At 36.0% G+C, this 18,929-nt stretch overlaps 1 protein-coding gene across 1 annotated transcript; it reads right to left on the bottom strand.

Annotated features, from left to right (window-relative positions):
• Nucleotides 1–2,039: 2,039 nt before the first annotated feature.
• Nucleotides 2,040–8,622, bottom strand: LOC115965720. Its single transcript, XM_031085019.1, has 2 exons — nt 7,453–8,622; nt 2,040–2,055 (listed from the first exon to the last, which is right to left on the bottom strand). The coding sequence occupies exons 1-2, from the start codon at nt 8,561–8,563 to the stop codon at nt 2,051–2,053; spliced, it is 1,116 nt and encodes a 371-aa protein (XP_030940879.1). The 5' UTR covers nt 8,564–8,622; the 3' UTR covers nt 2,040–2,050.
• Nucleotides 8,623–18,929: the final 10,307 nt, after the last annotated feature.

The following is an 18,929-nucleotide window of genomic DNA, read 5'->3' as shown; positions in this document are numbered from 1 at the left end:
CTGAAAATCGACCATCAGAGAGTCGATTTCCATGTTGGTGTCACGTGCCATTGACGTGGACTGACGTGGACCCACGTGGACCTAGAAACCGAGTCTATGAAGGTCGATTTCTAATAACATATTTTTGAATTTAACGCTCTCTCTTTCAGTCACCCACCCACTCACTCTCCCTCATCAGTCAAACGCCTCTACAGACGGACACTCTCACTCACCCTCTCCTTCTCTCACTCTCTCAGCGTCACCGTCGCCGACGCCGGCCCCAACCCAGTCACCCTCTCTTTCAGTCACCCACCCACTCACTCTCCCTCATCAGTCAAACGCCTCTCTGTCTCAACAAACCGACATTCTCACTCACCCTCTCCTCCTCTCACTCTCTCAGCGTCATCGTCGCCGACGCTGGCCCCAACCCACTCACCCTCTCAGCCTCACCGACCCAGTCTCAGTCACCCTCTCACTCTCTCGCTCACCTACGCGGTATCTAAAAGAAATAGAAGAAAAAAAGGTGAGTCCCTTTATGCATTTTGCAATTTAATCAGTTCGTTTTGTTTGTTTGTTTGTTTTTTTTTTTTTTTTTTTTTTTTTTTTTTTTTTTTTTTTTTTGTATAAGAAGCATTCTTCTTCATTCCCATATTGTTGCTTCAATTCCTTCCCATTTTTCAAGTATGCCATTTCTCAGTTACTTACTTTTTTAGATTCGAATTTTATGTTCGAATTAAGACAAATTTCGGGGATGAATTTTAGATAACATCAGTATTTTTTATTTTTTTTTTTTGTTTGAGTATATTATTGTGATGAAGGAGGACAAAAAAATGGCATGACATGTGGTGTGGCTTTGAAGGGGATGAATTTGGGTATTTAATTGCAGATAACACAGATGCTTCAGATTCATCTTTGGTAGGTTTTAGAAAGACCATAAGAAATGTAGAATGTACTGCTGTGTAGATAAACACTTAGAAATGAAATAAGACAAATTAATAAGCAAAGCACTTAAAAATCCAAATTTCTCTTTGACAGACCAATATATAAGATGCTGGTGTGTTCGTGTGTGTGCGTGTGTGAGAGAGAGAGAGAGATGCATTTGGCTTAGAAATTGAACTGCAACATGATGAAAAATCAATAATTGTGTCTATGCTATGTTATAGATAGTACCTCAAGAACCCCATCATGGGCAACTAATCTCCCTGCTGCTGATTTAGCACCTCCCGATAGAAAACTTGAGTGCTGGAAAACACCTTTCTTCTTCTGACCCACATACAAAGCCCTTGATGTGCTGAGCACAAAAATCCACTTAGAACCCTCAACTGTGTTAATAAGCATCCCTGTTTGCCTGTATAAAAGCTTTCCACTCTCTACAATTACTTCATATGCTTCCCTCTCTTTCTGTAATACCAAACGACAGAGAATGTAAAGTTATAACAGTGAAATAGTGAAATATATGCACTTATCCACATTCATAAGAAGCCACTTAGTTATCTATGTAGGCACTTATCTAGGTTGCAAAGATGCTTATGGGAGTGTGTGCATGTAAATTGAACACAACAAATTTGATGAAGAAACAAGATTGGAGGGGGTCCATTTCACAGTTAAGATATTATTTTTTGGATCTAATGTATAAAGAGCCATGTTACTTAAAATTTTAAATGATGTTGCAGTGGATACACTTAAATTTGTAATATTTAATCTAAACCATGAAATAAACACATTTAAAATGGAGAGGGGGTGTATTATTGGAATGCAGTAACAGATGGTATGATTAGTAATACTTACTGGTCCAAGATACGCGATGCATTGACGTTGTAGAACAGTCCTTAGGCACCTTTCAAGATTTAGGTCTTTACCATCACCAACATCCAACCTTCAGTTTCAGAGGAGGAGAAAAATAAAGTTAGAAATCAGTGATAAAGAAGGATAAGGCTAAATCAAAAGCAATTATACCAAGAAAGAAAAAGTTAATTTTCATGAGTACCAGTAGAAGAAAGGTTGGGTGCTCTTGCTATCAGAGCAGACATCATAGTAGAAGTGTAAATTGTGTCCATAATGATGGCGTGGATCAATCTGAAAAAAAACAAAGATTAACAAAGCCCATTAGTCCAGTGATTCTACTTCCTTACCTATTAATTGGGGACTAACAACATGGAACCTATTAATATCCAAAAATATAAATCCATAGAAGATATGTACTTAGCTAGACCACTATTCAAAAGCCCAAAACTTGAGCTCAATTTGAAATTTCATCCAAAAAAAAAGTCACCAATTCCTATATAGGAAGCATACATTGGCCAAGTTTGACTCTCTTTTTTAAGTCTTATTATGAGAAGTGACTAGGAATACATGTCCCCTAAATTCCTAATATCTAATACAGCAATCGTTTTTGAAACCATCACTTGACCAAAATTAGATTGTTTTGAGGAAAATATTACTTTCTCCATTTTTAGATGGAAACATAAAAAAAAGCAGAAAGAACAAAACTGCATCAAATTTAGAAAGAAGCATGTCTGGTATAAGCATATGAACTTACAGCTTCAAGCCAGTGTTGTAGTGTTGTTGACGATTCTAGGGAATAACAAGCTTTAGCATTTTGAATATTGAATTCTTTTAGATAACTAAACTAAATTATTTTGCATATTGAATTCTTTTTTAAAATTATTTCTCGTATTTTGCATATTGTAATAAATAAAAAATCTAATGCCATATAATTGTCAATAATCAGTTATTCAAATTATTGAACTCTCTCTCTCTCTCTCTCTCTCATATGCACTCTGCTAACCATGCAATACATACACAACAACAAGTTGCTTAATTAAAGCTTTGGGACAGAGATTGTTCCTTTGTGCTCTATTTTTGACCTATTAGATGGATGCAGCTTGAAAGTAATAATTATTTGTATTTTGTGGTTTTGTTAGAGGTTTGTTCAAATAACCTATATAAAAGAAAAAGTTAGATGTAACATCAAATGCATACCTTGTTTCATTATGTATTATTATTGACAATATTTTTTAGGTTGTTTTTGTTTTTGTTTTCAATAATGTCTAGTATGTGCTAATTGCTTATCATTTTTGTGCAGTATGACTGCTGCAAATGCTGGACAGATTAACCATGCGCAGCCTGGCCCCATTGACACGTCAGTGTTGACGTTGCAGCCCAACCATCGATCAGAAGCCATTTGGAATGGGCAGGTAAAACACACCACTAAAGATTTCACTTTTTTTTGTGTGTGGTGAATTTCGTTTTTTGAACCTGGACTTTAGTTTGGTTTTAATTAAATGAATTTAAAATTTAAAATTATTTTTTTTAGTCGAAAATAGGTTATTTGTATTTTAATTAGGGGGATCCTTCTAATATCTATCTCTTTTTTTTTTGGGTTTATAAATCATATTTTTAGGAAGGCTAGTGTTTTTGCCCATAAAATGGAGCCAAATGAGAGATTTAACACTATCTCTTCCTCACTAAATTTTCGTTTTAAATCACAAGATAGAGAAGGGATTAATTCCCTCCCCCTGTGATTTGTTTCTAAGTCTTTTCTTTCTATGAATATTACATGTTTATTTAGAAAAAACGAATGTTTAACATTGATGCCAATAAGAGATTTTATGACCTAAATATTTTTAAAGTGTAATTTTCTTAGTTAGCATCAAGTTATTAACTAGCTTTTAGAAATTAATAATAAGTTGTATGTTTATAAGTTGTATGTTAATCCATGGTTATGTTAATCCATGGTGGGTGTTATAAATACTATAAACAACTTCTATTGCACTCAACTTGCTGTCATATGTTAATCCATGGTTATGTTTTGTGCAGGATCCAGGGTCCCTTAAATGTCGTGCCCGTAGTGAAGAGTTCTCGAATCGAGAGCCAATGGTGGACGATCGAGTGATTGACATCATTAAGGCACTTGGTTCGGAGGGACTTCTCAGGACTCTGGGTAGAGAGATTGATCATGGCCTGATAACGGCCTTAGTGGAGCGATGGCGGCCTGAGACTCACACATTCCACATGCCGCATGGTGAGGTCACCATCACATTGCAGGATGTGGAGGTTCTTCTTGGACTTCCTGTTAATGGTGACGCTATAACAGGGAGCACACAAAAAGAATGGGAGAATGTGTGCGATGAGTACCTTGGCTTTCGACCTACCAATGAAGACCATCTGGAACGTACTGGCCAGAGGATTCTCATCAAACGGCTTTTGGAGCAAGTTGCCGATCCATTGCCGCCTAATGCTGAAGACGATGAAGTGCATAGGTACGCACGATGCTACATCCTAGCGCTATTGGGGGACACAATCTTCATGGACAAATCCGGTGATAGGGTGCATCTAATGTGGGTGCAGCAGTTGGAAGACCTTCGCAACCCACGAAGGTATAGTTGGGGAAGTGCTTGCCTTGCATGGCTGTACCGAGAGTTATGCAAGGCAAGCGATAAGAAAGCCAGTCAGATTGGTGGGTGTTTATTGTTGGTCTAGTATTGGGCGTGGGCTAGATTCCCCTATTTGTGCCTGGCAGTTGAGCGTGGCCCACCAGTGGGTGCTTATGGTCCTCCAGTGTGTGGTCCACTGTCCCTTAAGTAAGTCTGTACCTTAGTAACTTCATTTACAATATGTGATCATTACCTAAGCTTACAATCATGTAACTTAAAATATAAATTTTTATTTTTATTTAAAAGGGTTGTACGAATCATTTATGTCAAAATTTAAAAATGTTAAACAGAGTTTCAGTATATATGATTACGTTAATATACTCTAATTTTGTCATTGTCATATGGCTTGTATGTGCTTTGTTTTTATAAGGACTTTTTTTATTCTAGTGATATTATTAATTGAGTAAATTTCTATAAGATTCTATTAGTAGTTATATCTGATTACATTATAGTTTTAATCATAATATTATCTTACTTGGGAAGTTGTAGATATTGATCCCCTGTTCTTGATTGTAGGTGGGTGTGGGTCCCAAACAAGCAAAATAGGCCCGCCCAGGTCTTCAGGGACAGGTATCGGGAGCAAATAGCTTTAATGTTGCCAAACCAGGTATGAAAATGCTTTGTTCAACATGTTCAAGAACAAGATATATATTTGCTGAACTTTGAAATAGAAAGATAGTTGCCTAATGTGTTGCATATTTGTTTTTGGGCTGTTGTAGGTGGTGTGGCAGCCGTATGAAGATGAATACGAGAACCTTACGCCGTGGTGCGTTGCAGGGAGGGCAGTGTGGACGGCAATGGTGTCGCTTGTATGTTTCCATCTAGTAGAGAAACATACACCGGATCATGTCGTTCGGCAATTTGGGATGATCCAAGAAATTCCCCGCCATGTTAACACGGACCCGGTGCTTCATGCCATTGATTTGAGGGGGAAGATCGGTGTTGATTGGATGCGGAGACATGCTTTGCATCTCACGGAGGGGGGTCATCGCCTTCAACGGCATTGTCAAGCAGTGCTTGGTGATATGCCTCTACAGCACGAGTACTTCGATTGGTTCACAAGGATAACTCGAAGGTTTATCGATATCCCCGGTGCTAAATTCATTCTAATGGTAACTTCTCCACGTGTTCTACATCTTACCATACTTGTTACTTAGTTTACCACTGTTTAGAGAACTCTTCTTATGTGGTCCAATGTTTGCTTAGCATCAAACCTCCCTTTTAAATTGTTGTCTACTTAAGATTGCTTATAGACAATCTTGTCGATTTACCTTATAGAGAACTTTGTTCATATACAAATCTAATTTGGGATGCTCTAAGGTCATATCTCGTATTTCAGCCTTTAGAGTTATGGTATACATTCTTCTTTCCATTTTTATTATTTTTAATTTTTTTCCTCATTTGAATTTTTAATTTGCATTTTTGAGAACACGATATCCGCTAACTACATCTTTAATACAAAAGCTAATTTCAATTTAGTCCAATGTAACACTTGGTGTCCCTATAATTTCCAATTATTAGTTGCCGTATCAATTTGGAACCAATCTTTATTATACTATTGATTGGCTTTCTTCATTTTGATATTGCATTATTAATATACTTGGTTTTTCCATGTGCAGATTGAAGGATATGTCCGTATGATGCGCCGTCACCCAGTGGGCACGGAGGACCACAATGACATTATTAATGTGCTGGAGGCAGTGCATGAGATTGGCCGTGTACGACCTCGGGAACCTGAGGCCCCGAATGAGGAGGCAACTACTCCTGTGGCAGCGCCTACTCAGAGGCCAAGCACTACTGAGAGCCCAAGCACGAGCACAGCTCCTGTCGGACGTTGCTCTCGTCCGCCTGTTGCTACCCCTCAGGTTGTCCCTACCCTCGATCCCTCTCCATCCACCGCACATCCATCCCTTAGCCCCACCATCCCTTCACCCACCCCACATCCATGGGTCAATATAGTTGGTCGCATTGAGATGCAGACCTTGAAGAACTTTAATTGCATGTGAACAAGGGATCTTCAAGTTTTGCCACTTTCTGCAACCACATGTTCTAGCAAATATGCGCACTTCATGACTGTGGTTTCCCCCTCCACCTCTATGGTCATTGTACGGGGTAACCACCTGATATACACCCTCTACATGATTAAAATTCCTCACAGTGTGTCATGCAATTTTCTGCTCATTTCTGCTATAGATCTCCATTGCATAATCACTCCACAGCTTACCTTGAGAGAGATCAAAAGTAATTTTTTTATGTCGATCGTGGAAATATGCAACAAGTTTGCACCAAGTGAAATGAACCATTGCAGCAATGGGCAAACTGCGGGCACCTTTAAGTACCCCATTAAAGCACTCGGAGATATTGGTTGTCATTGCCCCGTAACGTCTTCCACCATCATGTGACTGGGTCCATTTTTCCACATCCTCACTCACTAGATATGTGTACGGCATATAACGTTCAATCCGCGTATCAGTAGGGTCTACACCCCTCAGTAAATTAATCTCGGCCTCCTTAATGGTTTGCATTATGGACTTAAATTTAGCTTCATTACTCGCATATCCAGCTTTCAAGGCCAATGCCTTTAGAATCGGGTTATCAAAGTGTCTGTTGAAGTTGCTAGCAACATGTCGAAGGCAATATCGGTGATATACCTGTTCTCTTCCGTCCTCACGTCTAGGCCACTCTCGAATGGCACATTTGATACCTTTATGTCGGTCAGAAATAATACAAATGCCATCGTTAGGTATGACATGCTCTATGGAAGTCCTGAGACACTCTAAAAACCACCCCCAACTAGCCCCTGACTCCTTGTCCACAACAGCGAAGGCGAGAGGCAAAACCTTTTGGTTAGCATCGGTTGCCATTGCAATCATCAATACCCCTTTGTATTTACCATACAGATGAGTCCCGTCAATACTAATCACTGGCCTGCAATATTGGAATGCAGCAATGCATGGAGCGAATGCCCAATATACATAGCATAGTAACGCAGTACCTTCGTCTGGCCTAGGTATGGTGTGATAGCTGTACTGGGTACCTGAGTCCTCATCCAAGTATGCCAACAACAACTTTCGCAACTTTTGGTAAGACTCCTCCCAATCCCCAAATATCTTAGCAATTGCCTTTTGTTTTGCGTCCCATACTTTATAGTAAGAAAGCTCATGATTATACTTAGTACGTATGATCTCCCATAGCTCATCAATACGTGCAGTGTGATTTTTTTGCAATTTTCCCACAATTTCTGATGCAACAAAATGCGAATCCATCATTCTACCATCTCTTTTTAGGCCAAAGGGTATACAAGTGTGTGGACCCACATAAGACGTGACCATCCACATACCATTGAATTTAGTCTTCATGTATGCCCCAACATACCACTTGCAGTTGTCGTCAACACATGCGGCGCACAATTTCGTTTTGGTCGACCTCCGGATTATAAAATTTCTATTATCATTTGCTGCGTATATTATCAATGCATGCTTCACCGCCTCTTTATTTGCAAAAGCCAACCCTTTAGAAAAATGCATCCCATCTTCCCAAGTAGAGACAAATGGTATCTGAAGACGTGAAGGATCAACCATATCTTCCCAAGTATTTGAGTAGAATGACTCAGCAGGAGGTCTGTAGCCAGTGGTCGTATTTCTATTATGCTGGACACCAATATCATCATTTGCATCACCTTCATCATGGTGCTCCATATTTTCCTCTTCAAAATTGGGAACGACTTCATGTTCATCCACATCGTTCTCAAAGTCGCCTTGCTCAATCCTCTCTTCGTACTCATCCACAACCTCAACATTTTCACCATCATTCGCAACATGATCTTCGTCTTCGTCTTCCTCCTCTAAATGTGTCTGTTGAGGATAGAGGGTTTCACTAGTATTAGCAACATGATCTTGAGATGGGAGCGTATAACCTCCCATCGTATACCCTTCCATTGTATACCCTCCCATTGTATACCCTCCCATTGTAGTGCATCTATCATCTAGGGCTGTAAATTGTAAAGCCGTAGTTGTTTCTTGCACCACCTCAGTAGTGTTATCTGCAAGCGCCTCCAAACTTACATACAACTTAGCAGCATTTACTTGGGGCATTTTCTGGATCCTATTAAACATCATCTTTACATGTTTATCTTCTTTGATCGCCATATACCCATAATTTATCCGTTCATGAAGGACTTCTTGTGGGTAACGATAAATAATCTTGATGTCATACCAAGTACAATTCAATTTCAATTCGTCCATTATTTTCCTCTTCAAATCATTCAACGTCTTCAACTTACGACGTAACATCATGTAGTAGCATTCGATACCCTCCCCTCTAAATGGGAATCCGTCAATCCCTTCAGGATTGTGAAGGGGTCCACCGAAGTATACATTTATATCAATATTCTTCAAAGATTGTGAACCTATTAGAGAGCCAAGCCAAGGAAATTTATGTTAGTGACATATTTTATCTCTTTCATTTATGTTCGAATTACAAAACCTTTTCTATCTACTCAAAGTACAAAAATTACAAGGGATCTAAAAGTGTAACAATTGCATATACTCACCCCACATCACATACAAACACACTCAATCATTATAATTTCGTACTCAAACAAATAAAAAAACTAAAAACAAAACTCACCCCCATTACAAATTTTAAACTCAGCTCTAACAAAAATATAAATAAAAATATCATCATTCCAGTGCTACGGAAATTAATGGCATACCCTATTACACTACTATTAATGAAATAACATAGAGCAGGGTTCATCAGACAAAAGAAAATAAAAAACACTAATGTGAATATGATCATGATCAATCAAATTAGGCATATCATCTAATTTGAAAATCAAGGCATTAATATACAGTGAAATATACTAGATGTGATATACAAACTCAAATTTTGACAATGGTAGTCATAAAAATCATACAATAAAAAATCCGTCATGACAGTAAATTTGTTTCGGATCAGCTAATATGTCATCCAGAAAATGGAAAAATGCTAGCTGCTTAATTAGGTGCAACTGGACCGGTGACCCAATTATTTTCATAGCTTTTACTGTATTCAATAATGTCTTTCTCATGGTTGGAATTTCATAAAAGTTGGAGGTTGCACAATTCTTTGAACCTGTTTCTTTTTTGTTTCCTTATGTGTCTATTATTTATATATTTATATAAATATATAAATATTTAAATATATAGTTGTATAAATATATAAATATAAATATATAGTTGTATAAATATATACATATATTTATATTTATATAAATATATAAATATAAATATATAAATATATAAATATAAATCTATATATTTATATAAATATATATATATTTATATTTATATTTGCATTTAGTTGTATAAATATATAAATATATAAATATATTTATATAAATATATAAATATATTTATATAAATATAAATAAATAAATAAATAAAAATATATATATATATAAATATTTAAACATATAATTGTATAAATATAAATATATATACATATTTAAACAACCAACTAATATACATAAGGAGCCCTGCTTGGGCTTCCAGGCCGGTTACTCAAAAAAAAAAAACTAATATTATGAAACAAATATACATATTTAATACAAACAAATATCTTATCAGGAAACAAATATAAATATTTAATACAAACAAATATCTTATTAGGAAACAAATATAAATATTTAATACAAACAAATATTTTATCAAGAAATGGCATGACAAATTCAATGCAAGCAACACTTTTTAAAGCAGCTATATACACTAAACAACCAACTAGATAGTGAGGAGGAGACCCTTACTTGACATGAGGATGAGCAAATATACTGCTAAGATTGTATGAGAGTGAGAGGAGCAATGTTTTGCTGCTGATGTATGAGAGTTTATGAGAGTTGTATGATGTTTTGTGAGAGTTGTTGAGAGAGGTTTTGTGATAGAAGTTGCTGAAGGTGTGAGTTATGTGAGGCAGTCAAAATATTTTCTGAGAGTTGTGTGAGAGGTTGTGTGAGAGTTTTTTATTACTGACCACTCACCCAAAAATAAAACACGGATATGACCAATGCCAAAACAGTGCTGGTCAGACTTTTCTTTATAAGCTTTGCACATTCAAAATAAACACAGTAGGCTGGTCAGATATTCTCTGCATGCACAAAAGAGACCAAAAACAAAACACAGTAGGCTGGTCAGCTTTGCACATTCAAAATTAAACATTTGACATGACCAATCACTCACAAAAGAGACCAAAAACAAAAACACAGTAGGCTGGTCAGCTTTGCACATTCAAAATAAACATTTGACATGACCAATCACTCAAAAACACAGACAATGGCATAGTCAGATACTGCACGCCCAAAAGAGACAAAAAACATGGACACGACCAAGACGTGTGAGGGGGGGCCTGAATGCGTAAAAATCGAGTCTTAGAGACTCGATTTTACTTTAAGTAAATCGAGTCTATGAGACTCGATTTCTACGTGTTCTCCACGTAGAAATCGAGTGTTTGAGAGTCAATTTCCGCGTGGAAATCGAGTCTCAGACACTCGATTTCCGCGTGTACTCCACGTGGACCTTTTGGCATGGAAAACAAGGTAAACCGAGCCTTACAGGCTCGATTTATAGGCCCTAAATCGACCCTCTAAGGCTCGAGTTGTTACAATCACAAATTCTTTGCAAACGGGGCCAACTAACTGAATAGTTAGTTTTTTAATGCTAGTTTCCTACAATCTCCCAGATAAACTGTACAAACGGCCAATTCAATCGGCAGAACTCCTAATCGGTGGGATTGAACCGGTTTTAGCATTTCCTCATAAATACTCCAGTTGTTGTGTTTTTTAACCCCAAAAAAAAAAAAAATTTAAATGAGAGATCTTGTTTCAGATTTAAAAAGAGAGATTTTGATTTTAAAAATGCTCACTCAAGTATGAAGTAGTGAAGCCTAAGACACCTAGTAACTCAAAAATATCAGATTTACTTTACTTACCTTTTGCTGAAAAGAAAAAAAAATTAGATTTAGTATATGTGTTGAGAAAGAACCAAAGAAGCCCAAATATAAATAGTTTTGTAATGACATGTCTGCTTTAGTTGAGTCTTTTTTTTTGCTGCTCTTGCCTCTTGCAGATGCACATATTCACGAGAGAGAGAGAGAGAGAGAGAGAGAGAGAGAGAGAGAGAGAGAGAGAGAGAGAGTATTGAAGAGAGAGATATGAAAAGCAAAAATTGAGATGGGAAAACTATTGTTGAACCAATCGTGTGGATGCATGTATGGATTGCAAAATGTGTGGTAGTTGGGATATATAACGTATAGAATGTGTGGAGGGAAAAAAAATATCAAGTGGACAATGATATTGTTGCCCAGTGGTGCACTTAGTAGAACGTGTGGAGGGAAAAAAATATATCAAGTGAGCAATGATATTACTATTAGGGATGGCAATGGGGCGGGGTGGGGCCAGAGGATGGGATCTTCGTCCCTGCCCCACATGGTTGTTGCCCTTCCCTATCCCTATGGGGCAAACTACCTCGTCCCATCCCCGCCCCTTAGGGCCTTGCGGGGACCCACCCTGCCCCGTCCCGCCCCTAATACAATGTTATATATATAAATAAAATTTTTGCTACAATAATATAAATCACAACAAAACAAAATGTTTTAAAATCCAAGAATTTAAATAAACCAAGTATTTAAATAGTCTAATACATAACAAGATAATTCAAAACTGCCTAATAGCAAGTGTGGGGTCGAACATATAATGAATCACATCTAGCTTCAATCTGCCTAATACATAATAAAATCCAAGTGTGCCCAAACCTACTGCCTATTGGAAGCATGAAACAATGTGCAAAAAAAAAAAAATTGAAACAATTGGAATATGATAAGAAACAAACCTTCTGCCTACTGGAAGCATTACGTGACCAGCCTTTTTTCCTTCCAACTGTGCTTATTCAATAGCTATAAACAAAAACACCAATTTTAGATATAAAAAAAGAACCAAAAATTTAATTGAAAAAAAACTGATTTAAGAAACACTAAAACAAAAGGAAGATAATGAATGAGATGAACCTAAAAAGCAACGTCTTGGACTTGGAGTAGAGTTTGGCTTGAAACTTGAAAAACATGTATAGACTATAGAGAAGAGGGATGGGTCAAAGGGCAGCAATAGCAGTAGGGTTTTAGAATAAAAAATATTTTATCTCATGTTTTGTATTTTGTGTTTCACTTTAAATATTAGTGATTTAGGATTCGCTAAATTTACAATTATAGTCCTTATTAATGCGGGACGGGACGGGGATAAAAATACTAAACCCATCCCCACCCCGACCCGGGGTGTGGGGACAAAATACTGCCCCATCCTCACCCCACCACCTTTGCGGGGCAGGGAAAACCTGCACGGGATGAGGTGGGACGAGCGGGGCAAAATTGTCATCCCTAATTACTACCCATTGGTGCACTTACTTTTTGTTATTTGAAAGATTAAAAGCTAATTAAAATATTTTATACTAGGCTTGTGGGTTATGGGTGATTGTATATGTTTTTTAGTTTTTGCTTTGATTGAATTGTGGTAAGCTAAAGTTTAATATTTTACTATTATTTAATTTTTTTTAGTTAAAATGACCAGTTATAAAATATTTATTTATTTTTAAAATTATTAATTAAATTATTTATGACATCATTGGTTTGACCATCAGTCGGACCCCAGTCCGACTAGAAAACCGATAACCAATCTCTTTTCCAGTTCTTTCACTATATCGGTTTTTAAAACCATGTATCTACTTAGAAGTTCGAAGGGCCCTATCTCTAGTATCTACTATCTACTATCTTTACTAATCTGCTTCTACTAATCTACTAGTTTCAGGTACACTTTTGGTCCCTACATTTTGGATCAATTCTCATTTTATTCCTTAAATTGATTTTGCTAATAATGTAGTCCCTAAGAAAGAAAATCGATTTTATTTTGGTCCTATGAAATTGTTTTTGGCCAAAACAAACAGCTTGAGATATACTTTAAAAGAATGAAACTGATTAATGCAATGCGAGAAATCACAAACCATTTTCCTTACTTTTTTTTGGCAATATCGCCAGTTTCATCATTCTCTCCATCATCTTCATCCTCATCATCATTGATACCCAATAAGCAACATTAGGATTACCAAGAGAGAAAGAATAAAGATACAAATGAAAAATGCCACCACTTGCTAAATGCTTATGCTCAATCAAACAAACTTGCAAAGTAAGAATTTTTCCTTAACATGTTTGTTTCAGTTATGCAGAAGAGATTTACATAGTTCTGATGTGTAGAAGGTTAGTTAACAATTCTTTTTACCATTCTTTTCCAAGATCCTTTTAACATTTAAAACAGTTACGTGCTTTCACTAAACTAAACAAAACGTAACCTAAATCCTAATTCACAAATGACAAAGATTTTTATTCAGCTAAAGTAACAAAGTTCAATTGAAAAAAAAAGTATACGGAGAAATCTGAAGTCATGAAGTCTAGGGCAATTCTCTTCGCCAACTTGTAAAACCACCTTAAATCACTATCCTTTGCTTCAATTAAACACACAAACAGTTAGGACATCATAAAATAATTACCTTGCTAAATTTCTATCATGTAAATCTTTTTTGTTTTCCCCTCTAATAGTCTTCCACACCAAAGACTAGGGGTGTCCATGTAACCCGTCTACCCAACCAAACCAATAAATCCTTCCTAGGTTTTTACCGGTTTGGTTTCCTAGGTCATCATATTTTTGTGTTCTTTATATTCCGCACTTTACATTGATATGTTTATATGATTGTGTTAACCTAGTTCTGAAATTTGGACTAAGTAATCACTTGGCTAATTTATTATGTCAATTTAGTTGTATTTTAAGGGGTCTAAAAACAAACAGTCTTGATAACTAGTAATAAAATAAAGTGGGTGTTTTGAAAAGTGGATTTGATGCTGGTAAAAAAAAAAGGTTAGTTAAAGGAGAAAAAAAAAAAAAAAAGAAGCTTTTATTCTAAAACAGAGAAACAAATTTTAGGGAAGTTTGCTACCAAATAGTTTTAGCAAGTCAATATCAAAATTAGTCTTAGCAAGTCAATCCATAAGATTCCTTTTCTTTTCCATCATAAAAGAAAAAGAAAAAGAAAAAAAGATCCATTTTCTTTGGTAAACTAGTACAAAAGATTGTTGGCTTTACCATTATTGTTCTTTTGCTTTTTGAAAATTCTAATCTTACAATGTGGATCTTTTCTCTTTTGAACATATAGTGGCAAATGCCAAATGGTGACATGGGGAATATGGGAGGAGGAAGAGACAAAACAAATGGGTACCAAATATAACGATAACCAGATAAAAGTCACTTTGAACTATTTCTCTGTCATTTCTTCCTGTCAAAATTAGGTAGTGGAGGCTAAATTATTGATTTAAGTGACCTTGCCAAATTATTTATAAATTGTCATAGAAGATCACATGCTCCTTGTCTTGATAAACTTCGTTAAGGTGATAGGAGCATGAAAAATTTGGAACCAATTAGAATGCCTAGGATGAAGATGTGGAACCAATTTGCAGATTACAACTTTGCTTCATGCTTTTGAAATCTTTAAAAATCAATTGGAAATGTAAATAACAACAAACAAAACAAACAATGGGTTGATATGTGAAATAGAGCTGGAAGATTTTTTTCTTTTCTTTTCCATTTGACCCCTCAAGCGATATGAGTCAACATTTTATGTTTGGGAATAACTTACCTAATTTTTTGTTGAAAGTACTATAGATAAGAGATAAAAACTAAACAAAATAAGTTGACTATTTATTTTAATTTTTTGCTAAAAGCACTTAGCAAAAAAAAAAAAAAAAAGTAAAGCAGGACTCGTAGTAAGAAAAAATGTGAAGAAAAACATAAAGTGAGATATGCAAACAATAGCTTTTTGACTAAAAATAGTAATTGACCCTAGCTTTTTGACACCAAAAAAAAAAAAATAATAATAATAATAATAGCATTTGGTCATGTGAAGGATAAGGTACAAATAAGATTATTTGTTGCAGGATCAATGTGAGACCTATAAATAGTAAAATATTTAAGGAAAGAGCCGTTTGATCATCGGAACCTAAACACACACTAAATCTAATGGTTTAGTTGAGTCACAAAGTGAGTCAAGTTGGTTGAATCAGGAAAGTTCTTGAATTCACAGAGTAATTCACAAAATGTTTGGACTTAGTAAAATTACCCATAGGTGATATATACATTAAGAGGATTAACAAAGTCATCTCTATATATTACAAGGATGCATAAAGCTATGTATTACATTTTTTACTTACCAAAAAACCTATAATTTAATTAACTTATCCTTATTCCTAAAACATATGAAATGAGATTAAGTTGGTAAATTTGACCTCAAAATATCAGGGGACATCATGTAGGCATTTATGAATTCTAAGTTTACTTATTACCATTTCAGCAGAAATTTGAGCAAGACTTTTAGCCCCACATCTTGCTATGTCTTTCTGCTTGTCTCGACTCGCCTTGTTTTTGAGACTTAATGTCTGCAACCACATTACCATCAAAAAAAGAAAATTTAAAAAAATCAAAACATCTCTTGACTAAATTACCATGAACATGAGTAAGACGAAGAAAGTAGCAGTACCTCAGTTTTTTCATTGAACCAATAATCAACCATCTCCTTCCACTGTGCTGGGATAACCCCAGGCGGTTCAATAGCCAATACTTGTTCACGTGACAGCCCAGGTTTTTTGTGATCCTTCTTCAACTTGGTCCTGCGATTCCTCCTTAGTTCTCCTAGCTGACTCATTGCCCATCCCATTTGATTGGGTGGTTTGACAATAGTGGGATCAATTATATACCGTTGCTGAAATAAGACAGTAGAGTTAGCAAAATGTAGTATATTAATTAGGACAGCAGGTGTAAATAAAAATAACTAATATTTCCTTTTCATACTACCTCAATCTCCGTCCAACAGTCATTTTTAAACTTTTGAGGGACACTTGGCCACCCAGCAGGCGTAAGCGGGCATAATAGGCCATTCTCGCAAAACGAGCCCAACCATCGAATGAACAATTCCCCGTCATTGCCAATCGGTTGGCCTTCATCATTTAACGGCAACTAAATTTTGTACTCACCAGTCATTGCCCATATGTCAGCCAACCTTGTTTTCCCACGTTTTCTAGGCCTATTTTCTGATGCTCGATTTTGTTCCAGTGCTGGATTTTGTACCGGTGTTTGGGTTTGAACATAATCATCTGTATCTACAAAACCAGCCATATTAGAACTGATTTAACAAAGCTTAGAAGTAGTGAAAAATGTCACACCACGCAAAAATTATGCATCTACCAATTGAAATAATAAAAGGTTTACGATTTCATGGTTACAAAACATAAGTAAATTTAGGCCTTTCTCCCACGCATTCATGTAACCCACTTACGTAGCTTTCTAAAAAGACGAGCAACCATGCTTCGTCACGGGTTGCCTTCAATTATCCTTAATAAATTTGGATTTAGAATATATAATTTCAACCCGATCTTCTCTTTGATCATTCAACTTCAACAAATTTGTTTACCAATTTCCTAAAGTTGACTTGTAATTGGAAATTGCTAGCTTAATTAAGCAAGTATAACAATAATCTACAAGAACATATCACGTTTTTTTTTAATCATCATCCGGATAGAATGATACCCAAGATGGAATAGATCCTACATACTTGGAATTGATAATCAAGGTTTTGCATTTTTCCACACTTTGTTAATTTGGAAATACAGAGGGAATATCTTGGTTATACTTTACTGCATATAGTTGGCTTCGAGTCAAGTATATAACATGTCAGGAACATCCCAATTGAAAAACCAATGCCATGAAATTGGACTGAAGTGATTGAATGGACCATAGTGGACCTAAAGGACCGAGGTAGACACTGTAGGACCAAAATAGACTGAGCAGAAATGAATGGACTGAGCAGACCAAATTGGACCAAATAGACCAGAACCGACTGAATTGGACCCAAAGGAAATTAATGGACCAAATGGACCAAAGTCAGCAGAATATACTCAATATACCTTGATATTTTAATTATATTATGAAATGATGTAAACCACCAACTCATAATTGAAATTGCAAAACATAAATTAATCCTACAATATTAAAAAACTGTGAACCAAATGAATTCCTATATGTATTAGCTAGAATTGATCTAAGCATCCAATAATAAACATCAAACCTTACATTCGAAAACATGACCAATACCTGGAGCTAGTATCTCATCATCGTCACTTGCCACCGGTGTTGCCACCGGTCTTGCGTCCTCAGAAATGTGGGGTTCCTCATCAGCTGCCTCCACTCGTTGTCGTGACTGTGATGATCCTTGCCCAACGTAAACAAGTCGCAACTGACGTTTCCTCCCCATTCTTGTGTCCAACACCTTTTACAACACAAAGAGGAAAAACGGTTAAGAAGCACGGCCAATAATTGTTAACTGTAGTAAAGATAATTATGTATGTTAAAACTATTATTTCTTAACAACACGAAAATATAACAGTTATAACATATATATGCAACAACATGAAGAAGTAACAGTTTCACCTACTAATTATATATGAGTATCAATCCGATTCTTAAGTCATGAGGACACATATACCCTATAACAAAGACACAAGTGTAACTAGAGTCTTCATTTCAAAGTAAGAAAAAAAAAAAGACAACTCAACCCCATACCAAAACCATGTTGAATGTTTTTCCCTACAATTTTCTCTTTTAGTATAGGTAAAGATTTAGTTTCGTTTGTAGCAACTTTGTTATGTAAATGAAGTAAGTTTTATTTTAGCCTATTAATTTCCTACTAAAATTATTTTCACACTTCCCAGTTTGTTTGAATTAGCTTAATCACATATTAGTCATGCTCAATCACAATTAAATCATGTACATACTACATACATCCGTAGGCAAATTGTGAAAGAGGATAGGGTCATAGACTGATAGGGAGGAATTGACAATAACAACTGTTTCAAACGTCTAAATCCTTCTGGGTTGTGCTTTTCAAGTCATACGCAGAGTCATAGTGACTCCAGAGCTCTGAACGAATCGGAAAGATATGTCTATGTTATTAGTGATTATATGTTCAAACTTTTATTTTTTAACAATTTTGACAAAATAACAGTTTGTACATATATATGCAACAATGTCAAACTTTGCACGCAATATGCCTTTACAAATGAGAACTTATAATTTCAATAATAATTAACTATAACACAATTGCGCATACCACAACAATATCCTATTACACTACTCATCATCACTGTAATCGACTTCGTTGTCATCTTCATCGTTGGAGTCATCATCAATGAACTCACACTCATCTAAGTCGTCCATTTCAGGAAGATCTCTTGGGCCAATGATAGAGGCATCAATTGTCATTCCCTCCACATCATCTCGACCCCAACGAAGGTCATCCCTACCAACATCAGGACTAGTGACAGAGTACGGGATGTTCTCAAGAAACTCATCCGTGTCATCCTCATCACAATGGGGCCCAATACCTGCATCAAATA

This window comes from Quercus lobata, chromosome 10 (assembly GCF_001633185.2).
Source record: "Quercus lobata isolate SW786 chromosome 10, ValleyOak3.0 Primary Assembly, whole genome shotgun sequence".
Classification (NCBI taxonomy): domain Eukaryota; kingdom Viridiplantae; phylum Streptophyta; class Magnoliopsida; order Fagales; family Fagaceae; genus Quercus; species Quercus lobata.
Note: the sequence above shows the minus strand (reverse complement) of the source record. Positions and strands in the feature narration are given on the sequence as shown.